This window comes from Microtus ochrogaster, chromosome 2 (assembly GCF_000317375.1).
Source record: "Microtus ochrogaster isolate Prairie Vole_2 chromosome 2, MicOch1.0, whole genome shotgun sequence".
NCBI classification, from domain to species: Eukaryota; Metazoa; Chordata; class Mammalia; order Rodentia; family Cricetidae; genus Microtus; species Microtus ochrogaster.
In genome coordinates, this window is record NC_022010.1 from 40,668,591 (window position 1) to 40,680,456 (window position 11,866).

Consider the following 11,866-nt stretch of genomic DNA (forward strand, 5'->3'; position numbering starts at 1 on the left):
TACTGCTGGTGTGATGTGGACTATAGGAGGACTTATAAAGGGGTGTGCTGGCTTACAGACTAGAGGCTGGCCACATCGGAGAGGCTGGGACCCCAGAAGCTGCTCAGAACTTAAAGCTAGGTGCCTTGGAGGTCTGAAGCTAGTACTGGAGGCCTGGGAGATGCCTTCATCGCCGCTGGTTCTCAGTCTGTGTTGGAAGGCAGAAGAAGCTGCAGTCAGATCGTAGCCGTGGAGTGCACCCCTCAGGAGGATGCAAGCGCAGGCCAGCAGCACTGGTTTCCCTTAGTCCTCTGCACATACGAGCCCCCCTTTTAGAAGTCGCCACCCACTCTGAGGCTAGCTCTCCCACCCGGACCAAATCCTCTTTGGAAGCCCTCACAGACAGAGTGTGTATCTCGTGGGTTGTTTCCAGATTCTGTCAAGTTGACAGTCAAAAGCGATCACGTCAGCTGGTGTGAGGAGGTCAGGTCTTCGGAAGTGTTGGGTCATAGAAGCAAAGCCGTCATCAGTGACAGAGATCTAAGACACCCCTATCCGCTCCTACCAAGAAAAGTCACAAAAATCTAGGACGTGTGCTCTCATATCTGCCAATACCTTGAGCTGGAGCTTCCCAGCTTTCAAAACTGTTAAGTCTTCACCCTTTATAAACCACTGTCTTGTCTGTAAGCCACCCATACTCTGGTGCTTGTTTAGCTGTCTGACCTGAGACAGGTACCAGATAAACATAGAAGAGATGATCAACATTCTTAGCTATTAGAGAAATGCAAATTAAAGCCACAGTGAGAAAATTGTGTATAATTTTGGACATGGGTAAAATAAAGCAACATTATCTGTAATCCCAGCACTTGACCTGCTGAGACAGGAGGATGCTGGACAGTTGGAGTCAGTCTGGTCTACAAGCCTGAACTACATGACTCCCTGTCTCAAAAACCAATGATAACAAATAAATAAAAAAATTAAAATAGTGATATCATCAAATTCTGGGAATTATGTGGAGAAACAGGGCTCCCATACATCTCTGCTGGAAATGCTGTATGCTTCCACTACTCTGGAGCTGTAAACAGCTCCCCAGTCCCTTAAATACCAAGCACACACCGACCATAGGACCCAGTGGTTACGCTCCTGGAGTTTATCCAAGAGAAATATGTTTATACAGAATCCTGCCCAGGAATCTTCGTAGCAGCTTTATTCATAATAAATCCAACCTGAAAGCAGCCCAGATGACCTTCAGAAAGTAACCAGTTATACAATTGCCCCGGTCATAGGGGAACTTAGACACAAAAGGGGAAGTTTATTTCCAGGATGAGTTCCAGAGAGCAGCGCTGGGGGTAGCAAGCCAGACCCAGAAGGCTGTCCACCATATAATCCATTTTATAAGGTTCTCTTTGTTGTTATTGTTTTGTGTTTTTAAGAGAGAATTGTACTGTGTGGTCCAGGCTGGCCTGGAACTCCCAGAAGTCTTCCTGTACCCTGAGAGTTGGGCACCTGGCTTAACATTGTTGTTGTAGTGATAGAGAAGAGGTTGAAGAGGTGGGGTATGCTAGGTGTGGATCTGGAAAGGCCAGAGAGAAAGATGCAAGAGGTAATGGAAATGTTCCACATGGTTGCTGTATCTTCATCAGCATCCTGGCTGTGACATTGCAGTTGTGCAATGTCCATCATTAATGGACGTTGGGCAAGAGGTACCCAACATCTCTCTGCTTGCTTTTCTCTCCTTTTCTCTTCCCTCTCCTGATCCCTTCCCCCTCTTCTCCTCTCCCCTCTCCCCTTTTCCTTCTCTCTTCTCCCTCTCCCCATCCTTCTCTTTCCTAGTACTGGGGATTAAATCCAGGGTTTCACATGTGTGATAGAAAAACACTCTATCACTGAACTGTATCCACAGCCGTAGTTTTATACTTGTTATGACAAGGGTCTCACAAAGTTGCCCAGGATGACCTTGAACTTGTGACCCTCCTGTTTCATCTTCCCAGTTAGCTGCCTCCACCAAGCCCAGCTCTATGCATCATTTCTAAACAGTGTGTATATCTGTAGTTATCTCTAATAAAAAGTTTTAAAACAATGATTAGGAAAGCAGCACTGAGCTCATGGAGAGTTAAAACACTGAAAATAAAGTATGTGTGTGTGTGTAACTGAAAGTTTCTCTCCTGCCTGCCAGTTCCTCAGAGGCTTAATATTAATCACAAACTGTTTGACCTATTAGCTCAGGCGTATTATTAGCTAGCTCTTACAACTTAAATTAACCAATTTTGTACTATTCTATATTTTACCACAAGGCTTGTGATCTCACATCTTGCTTCTCTAGTGGCTGCTGGCATCTGCCCAACTCTGCCTTCTTTCTCCCTGTCTCTCTGCTTGGATTTCCTGCCTAGCTATATTCTGCCCTGCCATAGACCAAAGCAGCTTCTTTATTAACCAAAGGTAATAAGACATATTCACAGCATACAGAGGGGCATCCCACATCATGCATGCATGTGTGTGCGCATGTGTGTGTGTGTAGGTCAGAAAACAGCTTGCAGCAATCAGTCCTCTTTTCTAGCCTCATGTGGACTCTGGTGATGAGCTCAGGCCATCAGGGTTGGCAGCAATAACCTTTACCCGCTAAGCCTGCAGAAGGCTTTGAAAGAGTTGGTTTCTGAAAGCATATGCACGCTTTGATTACTCCGGAGCACTCCACCATCCGTGTCTCCGTGGAAAGCAGAAAATGAGGATCACTGGAGTAGGCCAAGGGTCAGTCAAGTTTTGGCATGTCTTCCTAAGAAAAGTAGCCATCAGGCTGGCTTTCTTCTCAGGAAGGCATCTCCTGTCTAGTAGCCGAGCTGGCTGGTGCGCTGCCCACCTGCCTGTCTCCCGGTGGGAAGGTTCTCTAAGCAGTAGCAGTGCTGTCCGCATAGCCTGGGATGGGGAGAAAATCAGTGCTACCTTTGCCTAGCTGGTGGTTGAAGGTGTTGTAAGCAGTTTCTGCCCAGGAGTGGGGTCTGGAGCGGAACCGGAACCTGGCGTTCACGGCTGCTGTTTTCTTGCAGACACACACTCTTGTTTTACCCAGACTCCTTCACGGCAAACACCCGTCGGACTTATGCCAGTGAGGCAAATGAGGTGAGTGGAAGCCAGCTCCCTGGGAGTCCTTGGGTCTAGGAGGGCCGTCTGGGGACCCTAGGCCTCGAGTTACCCTCTGCCTGGGCCTGAACAGTGCTCAGGACACTCTGAACCACATTTCCGCTTAATCCTTCTTTGAGGCCCTCCGTCAGTAGGAAGACCCTATCCCCATGCATGTGGGAGCAGTAAACACACACGCTCCACCCCTCCCAGCCAGGGAGCTTGTCGGAGACCTGCCAGGAAGCAGAGAGCTGGGGTTCAGCATGAGGCTCTGGGGTCTCTCAGCCCCATCTGTGCTCCAGTCCTGTCATTTGAAAATGACTCTGTTTCCTCTATGGTGACATGGAATCATCACAGTGACTCCATGGCAGCAGTTCTCAACTTGTGGGTCATGACCTCTTGTGGAGGATTGGGGTCATAACACCCTTTCACAGGGGTCACTTTAGACCATTGGAAAACATAGATATTTACATTATAATTCATAACTAGCAAAATTACAGTTATGAAGTGGAAACAAAATTAATTTTATGGCTGGGGTCACCATGAGGAACTGTTGCAGCGTTAGGAAGGTTGAGAACCACTGGTCTGTGGGGTTATGGTTGGGGATGGGGATGTGTCATGATGGAACCCATAGCCAGTGCCTTGCTCCCAGAGAGCACTGCATAAGCCTGGCTTTGATGCCGAGGACGAGGACAGTAAGCATCGCGGTGACTGCAGATAAAGACACGGAGATCCTGCCAGCAGGAGTCGTTGCTAGCAGGGACCAGGTGATTCTGAGTTCCACTCCCAGCATACCTCAGTGGTGCTTGTAGTTCTCCGGACAGCGAGAGCCAGCTAGGAGGATGAGGCTTGGACAACCAGCATGTGTTAATATTACTGTGAAGAGGGCTGGGGAGGGCTGGTTACTCTGCTGTGGGATCCTGGCTTCCTAAAACGGGTCTAACCCTCTAATACAGGCGAGCGGCAAAGCTGTCCTGATCACAGGCTGCGACTCAGGATTTGGGTTTTCTTTGGCCAAACATCTACACTCAAAAGGTTTCCTTGTATTTGCTGGCTGCTTAATGAAGGTAAGACTGGGCCGTTTTCTTTACCATTGTCCAAGCAGTTATTCTGTGTGTGTGCTTGTGCACACGTGCACACATGTGCATGCATGTTCACACGCATGTGCTTTTCTAACATGTGTTGCTAAAATAGCCTACATCTTTTCCACTTCGGTCCTGTTTGTTCTACGTAGCTCTTTGCATGCATGTATGAGTATATACATGCATCCATCCATCACCAATCCTTATGTCTGTCCATCCATTGCTCTGCCATCTAGCCACTTGATAGGCCCAACTAGATGATGGTGATGAGTCCGATGCTATGCTAGATGTTGTGGAACAAGACTGGTCCAAGATCCAGTATCTTAGTTAGGGTTACTATTTCTGTGATAAATACTATGACCAAAAGCAAGCTGGGGAGTAAAGTGTTTCTTTTGCCCACACTTCCATATCACACGTCTTTGTAGAAGGCAACAAGGGCAGGAACTCACATAGGGCAAGCTCCTGAAGGCAGGAACTGATGCAGAGGCTGTGGAGGAGTGTTCCTTACTGCCTTGTTCCTCATGGCTTGGTCAGTCTGCTTTTTTTGTTTTTGTTTTTTGAGACAGGGCTTCTCTGTGGCTTTGGAACCTGTCCTGGAACTAGCTCTGTAGACCAGGCTGGCCTCAAACTCACAGCAATCCGCCTGCCTCTGCCTCCCAAATGCTGGGATTAAAAGCGTGCGCCACCATCGCCCGGCTCAGCCTGCTTTTTTATAGCACCCAAGACCCCAGCCCAGGAGTGGTATCACACACAATGACCTGGGCCTTCCCAAACCTATCACTAATTAAGAAAATGGTCTATGGGCTTGCCTACAGCTTGATCTTTTGGAGGCTTTTTCTCAGTTGGCATTCCCTCCTCTCAGATAACTCTTGCTTGGGCCAGACTGACAGACATAAAACTAGCCAGCACTCCCAGGGAGCTCTCCGTCCGGTGGTGAAAGGACACCATGCACAAACACAGTTGAAGAACGAGAATGAAAGCATTCTCAAGCCCTTCCCAGAATGTTCCAGGGTGGTGGTGGGGGTGCAGAGAAGTAAGAGATTGACAGACAGAAGGGATAGTCTTGGAAGTGTAGAGCTAGCTGCTTTGGGACATCAGGCAGCATTTAGGGGCACGAAGGGAGGTATTAAAACATGAGGCTGCACATGTAGCTAGGGGACTGTCCCCCAGTTCGGAGACTTGTGTCACCTCCACAGTTCACTTTGAGAACATTTCCTTGGCTCAGTATTTTGCCTTTTGGTTCTTTTCAGTTATTTGCCCCCCCCCCGCAACACACACACCTCAAGCCCTGGACAACCACTGATTTCCATCCCCCTAGACCTGCCTTCTCTGGATGAATCTCACATTGGACTCAAAGTCACTGGGTCTTTTTACTGAGTGTCTTTCACCTAGCACAGTGTTTGTTTGTGTTTAGACCAGAGCCTCACTGTGCAGCTCTGGCTGGCCAGGAGCTCACAGAGATTTATTTGTCTCTGCCTTCGGAGTGCTGGGATGAAAGACCTCCCTGGGCAGCCAGGGCGTTGCCTTCACAGACCAGGAAGTGGGGAGGCAGCAGCATCAGGCAGGCTGGAGTCATGGCCTGGGGGACTTGGGGCTTGATAAGAATGGAGCGCCAACACACCTGGCCTCAGTGTGTTTTTGAGAACCATCTATATTGTAGCATTTGTTATAATTCATTTTTCTCTGCAGAATATTACTTAATTATATGAATATGTTACAGTACTTTGTTCATTTGTACTCCAGATAAACTATATAACATCTTTAGAGATTTATTGTTTTGTATATGGATTTTTTTTAAAAGATGTATTTATTTTATGAATGAGTGTTCTATCTGCATTTGCGTCTTTATACCAAAAAAGGGCATCAGCTCCCACTGTAGACGGTTGTGAGCCACCATGTGGTTGCTGGGAACTGAGCTCACACCTCTGGAAGAACAGCCAGGGCTCTTAACTGCTCAGCCATATCTCCACCCCACGTATGGATGATTTGCCTGCATATATGGAAATCACATGTGTGCCTGGTGCCTCCAGAGGCCAGAAGAGGGTGTCAGATCCCCTGGATCTGAAGTTCTAGATGATGATTGTGCGCCACTATATAGGTGCTGGCAACCGAAACCAAATCCTCTGCAAGAGCAGCAAGTACTCTTAATTGCTGAGCCATCTTTCCAGCCCCAAACTGCATTTTAAAACTTACACAAAAATAAAAATAAAAATTCATTCAGAATATTTATAAAACTTGCCTTGGCATTTGGCTATTTTGAATAACATTACCATGAACTTTCTTAGTCTTGTGTCAGGGTAAGCCTCAGGCTTTGTAGGGGGTTAGAGGCAGTCCCTACCTGGGCTGGGTCCTAGGTCCAGAACCTGCCCAGTGTAGGAAGGACAGCGGTGACCGCAGCCCTATCTCCCCCAGGACAAAGGTGATGCTGGGGTCAAGGAGCTGGACAGTTTAAAGAGTGACCGCCTGAGAACCGTCCAGCTCAATGTCTGCAACAGCGAAGAGATAGAGAAAGCAGTGGAGACCATCCGCTCCAGCCTGAAGGACCCTGAGAAGGGTAAGGGTGCCGTGAAACTCACGGTTGATATGTGGCGCTCTTCCAGGGATCCTGCCCAACACTGCCCTCTGTTTGCTGGCCTCCTGGAGAAAGGTTCCTCTCTTTATTGTTTAAACTCTTCCTTCTGCTCGGTATAAGGAAGTGGATTAAATTAAACATGCCTGTGTAATAGGGCAGTGGAATAGGGCTAGAGGCAAACTTGAAATCTGTGGAGTGACAGATTGACTTCCTAGTTCAGGCTGGTTCATCCAATGCTCTTTGAATGCCCACTCTGGGCTGAGTGACGGGGACACAAAGATACCCAAACGCTCTCTGTCCCTTAGGATCTTAGGGTTCAGTGGGCGGACTGAGTTCATCATCAGGGATCAGGGCATGAACAGAGGCAGAACAGCAAGGAAAGGGGCCTGGCCCAGTGTCAGGGGTATGGGAGGAGTGGGTAGTGTGGTCGAGAGCCAGGGAGGTGATGCCGGGGGGGGGGGGGGGGCAGAGCATGAACGGTGCTGGGAAGCAACCCATGGTGTGCTGGGTGTGACAGAGGGTCCCATCGCAAGGTTGAGACTGGAGGCAGCAGCAGATGAGGTAGGGGACTGGCTTCTTGGCCGAAGGTGCCGGAGAGTGAAGGGATTGTCTTGAGGTAATGGCCTGGCTCGACTTCCAAAGCTCCCTCTGAAGCCTGCATTAGAGTGGGGGACAGATGGGTTAAAGGGGAGTGTGGGTGGCACAGGCCTAAACATGGTGGTACTGGCGCTCGCCGGTGGTACTGAGCTTGCCTGTGGTACTGAGCTCGCCGGTGGTACTGGCGCTCCCTGGTGGTAATGGAGCTCTCAAGTGGTACTGAGCTCGCTGGTGGTACTGAGCTCGCCGGTGGTCCTGGCGCTTGCTAATGGCACTGAGAGAACAGAGCTGGCAGAGTTGATTTGGATATGGGGATGAAAGAGGCAAGAGGTGTCTGTCCTACATAGTTGGTGTTCTCAACGGCAGGAGCAAGATAAGGGACAGGTAAGAAGGCATGGAAGTGCCCATGGGACACCCTGGGGGAGTGTCCAGAGGGGAATACAAGGAGTTAGGACCCAGGGAGGAGAGAGATGGTTGTCACAGAGGCTGGGTGGAGTACCTCAAAGAAGTATAAAGTATGGAGAGCCAGGGGCCAAGGATCGAATCCTGCAGAGCTGCCTCAGCTCACGGTGTCCTGAGTTCAGCCTGGGTGGAGGACCTTAGTGTGAGGGGATCTGCTCTCCAGCTCAGAGAGGGTGGGGTACCATTCAAGTGGACCCCGAAAGCAAGGAGCTAGGCCACACAGTAGGCCCTATGGAAGAATCAGCCTGTGCTGTTGATCTTAGAGCCCCTTGGCAGGCCAGGGAAAGGGGGGGCTGCCTCAGTTAGCTCCCTGCTGCACAGCTTCTGGGTGGGGTCCAGTGAAGGGGGCCGGGGGACCTGCACCTGTGCTATGTAGATTACCGAAATCGCCAGGCTCAAAAAACGCTGCCATCTCTGAGAAGAGCTTGTGCCACACGGGTAGCCATGGGAGAGACTGTCCGTTAGGGAGGCTGTCATGCTGCCACCCTACCCGCCTGGAGGCCATTCTGGGGCCTGTGTGTGTTCTCCAGGAGCGCCCAGTGTGTCACAGACCCACTGAAATCTGTTTAATGGTTAACAGCGGTTGGTGTCCCTGGCCCATTTAGAAAAGGCCGGCTGGGCCCCAGAGGGATGATTGCCAGCCACATAGCCTGTCACCCTTTGTCCTCACAGCCTCCCTGGGCAGCTAGGGTGCTGCCTTCACAGACTAGGAAGGGGGACGGCACAGCACCAGGCAGTCTGGAATCACAGCTCGTGGGGCTTGATGGGAATGGGGCACAGCTGGGATCCACAGCCTCTGCTCCGCCCGTCACCCTGTCCCACCGTAACCATAGTGCAGTTTGGGGGAAATGATTTGGAACTCTTGGGTTCAAAACCAGAAAATAAAACAGTCAGATGGCATTTGCATGCCGGATCCCCCCGCCCCCCAGTCTTTCCCATTCTCCCCATCTTCCTCTTCCCTGCCAGTTATCCACCCCACCGCCCACTGCTCGCCCCCTTGAGCCCTGTGGTCCGTTTCCTGGTAAATCAGCAACAGCTCCCACATGCAGTGATGGCTTTGACCTCCAGGTGGCGCCCTCCCAGAACATCTCAGCAGTCACGGTTAACACAAGGACAGGTGTACTCCCATCTTGGGCACATTTTGAGGTTGGTTTTCTCTCTGGCTGCATGGGACAGTCACTACTGGAGTCTGAGAAGTCACCTGAGGTGCTAAGGTGTCCTTAGAGCCACCTTTCACTAGTCCCACCTACCCTGCTTTGTAGGACTTGGAGGGACTGGACATCTGTGCCTGTTAACAGCCCTCCCAACTCCAGGAAAGCTTACACACAGCTGTTGACGGGCTGTGGGTGTGGCCCGACCCCGGAGTCATTCCTTACCTTTGAGTAAGCATTTATGGAGTCCTTGCTGTTTGCCTGGGACTATGATTGGTGCCTGGAGGGCCCTGATCTGGCAGGAGGAGCTTGGAACTAGACACCAACCTAGTGGCTTCGGGATAAACCTTCAGAGAACAGTTAAACAACCCAGGGGCTTGATGCCTTCGGCAGGGAATCCTTTACATCCTGCCTGTCTCTTGGTGTCAGAGTGGGAGGACTGGATTTCCCCGGGGCTCCACCTCTCCAGAGAAATGTGACTTGTATGTCAACCAGGCCCTGCGTGGGCCTCAACTTGCTCATCTGTGAAGTGGTAAAGTACATCTAGCCGATCCCATGAGTCTAGACTTCACCCCTGTGGTGACAAGGGGCAGGCTTCCCAGAGGAGCAACTGAGCTGTTTTCTACTGAGGGAGGCAGAATGTGTAGGGGTGGAAAGAAGTCTGCCAGGGCCTTGTGTGCTACCCACAGATTGAGAGCTACAGGACCCAAGGAGAAAGACTAACCTGGCTGCACGTCCTGTAGAGAAGGAAGATACAGATTGAGGCAGGGAGACCTGGGTCTTCACCGACAGCACAGCAGAGAGCTCAGCCAGGACCTAAGTTAATGCAGAAGGAAACAGAATTGACTCTCTGCCCCAGCAAAGGAAACCAGCAGCTATGTGGGGCTGAGCTTGAAGGCTCCTCCGTCTAGGTCCGAATTGCATCTTCCTCGCCTGGTCCTGGTGACACCGAGCTTCAGTTACCTCATTCAGCTATGGGCTGATTCAGCATCTACTGGTGGCTTAGTTATGAGGGTCAGGTGACATCATCATAGTGCCTCTCCAGGGCCTGGTGTCTGTCATTCTAACCACCAGGCATCTTCCTGGCCCTGGCTGACACATCGGATGGGAGAAGTGAAGGAGCTAGAGCAGCGAGTGTGTTCACACTAACAGGACAGACGCAGCATGTTCGCTGTGCTCAGGGTGAGTTAGGGCCATGCAGCGCAGATAGAAGGGACGGTAAGGTGGAGTTCTGGAGCTGTTCCTCTTAGGGGTCCATGGGAGTTGTCTGGACATAGAGGTAATGGTGAGATCTTTCTCAGGGAGCAGCTGCCTTCTGGACTGGCAGGGGTGCTGTTGGAGCTTTGGCCAAGGACTCTGGAGAGCTCTGAGGCTAACTGCTATCTGCCAAGTCACCAGCTCTACCATGCAGTAGACTTTCACAGGTCGAGTTTAATTCATCTTTATGGGACAGTAGTGCCAGATAGGATTGTTTCATTTTCAGGTTGAGCATGCACGCATGCATTTTTGGTCATGTGATACTGTCCCATCTGAATCAAACACAAAGCCGCTGGAAGGTTCTGTAAACATCTAGTAGACAAGGAGACACTGTGTCAGCATTTAGGAGAGTCAGGCTGAGCGTGAGACACTGGGTGTGTCTGCGATGGGTGGAGGCTGGTAGAGGAAAAGCGCTGGGATGCCCGGTGTCACTAAACCCAGGGGAAAGCTGGTGTCCAGGGCCATTGGTAGACAGTGTCTAAGAAGAGAATAGAGACAGAGGCGGGGTTTACTTGGTGGCCTCTCCGGCTGGCTGTAGGAGAACGTGGTGAACAGGAGACGGAGGTTGTAGTCCAGAGCCGTGTGACCGGATTGAGAGGATAGGATGTTCTCATAAGTCTGGCTGCAGAAGGAAGGAGATCAGGTGACATGGTTAAGAAGGCTCCTTGGGATGTGGAAATGTAGTGTCTGTAGACATCCGCCACCAACACGCACGTCTTGAATTCCTAAGAGAGACGGAGTTGAAGGGTGGCTACTGGGGCAAAGGAGAAGTACCCAAAAGGAAGAAAAGCCTGCCAGCTCTGGGCGGGGTGGCATGGGTAGAGGCCAGGGGTTAGCCTAGCCTCTAGACTCCAGGAGAGAAGCCTCGGGGAAGTCAAAAGACAGACCTGGGAGCCTTGAATTTCTGGGATGCTTGGACCACAGGGGTTGTGCCTCAAGGTCACAACTTCAGACTGAGAGCTGAGGGCAGGAAGCCCCGGCAGGCAGCTGGTGCAGGAGGGAGCTCTTTGGACACTTAGTTAACCAGCAATTTCCTCTCCTTAATAAATGCCCTTAATTCCCCGTAATTGAAGGAGAAGGCACCAGAGGTCAGCTGACTAAGCTTTAATTTGGGCAAGACGGAAGGAAAGCAACATGAGACCAATTACTTTGTCATTTACACATTCATTCCCATGATGCCCTGGGAGAGTGAGTCCGGGCCTTATTCTCACAGGCCACGAGCAGGCACCAAGTCGGCTAAAGCCCCTGCAAGGAGCACAGAGCTTTCAGAGGCAGGAGAATAAGCCATAAGGAAACCAAATGCTGAGGATCTCCACACCAAAGAGGCAGGACCCCACTCTGCCCTGGGCCTCTGACCCATCCACTGCTTACACCCAAAAAAACCGAACTCGAACCGAGTCCTGGAAAACAGGCTGTGCTCCCTTGGCTCAGGTTCAACTCTGCCTCCGACTTAATGATGAGACTTAAATCTGTCTTTTCCCTTGACAGCTTTGGTTTCCCTTGCCTTGCTGCAAAAATAGTTAGCAGACAAAATAAACTCCAGGAACTTTGCAGAACCAACATTGTCTGCTCTCGTAGGGAACAGTCAATGCCTGAGAGAACAGGCATCTTCTCATAGCCTGTACCACCGCACAGTCTCAGGAGAGGGC

General features: G+C 50.6%; 1 protein-coding gene across 2 annotated transcripts in view; it reads left to right on the forward strand.

The window, feature by feature from the left end:
- Bdh1 (3-hydroxybutyrate dehydrogenase 1) overlaps positions 1-11,866 on the forward strand; it is a 33,156-nt gene that overhangs the window by 17,727 nt on the left and 3,563 nt on the right. For both annotated transcript variants that reach the window (XM_026785416.1, XM_013351009.2), the window contains exons 3-5: positions 3,024-3,096; positions 4,053-4,163; positions 6,591-6,732. In XM_026785416.1, coding sequence (XP_026641217.1) covers positions 3,024-3,096; positions 4,053-4,163; positions 6,591-6,732 — 326 coding nt within the window. The remainder of the gene's footprint in view (positions 1-3,023; positions 3,097-4,052; positions 4,164-6,590; positions 6,733-11,866) is intronic.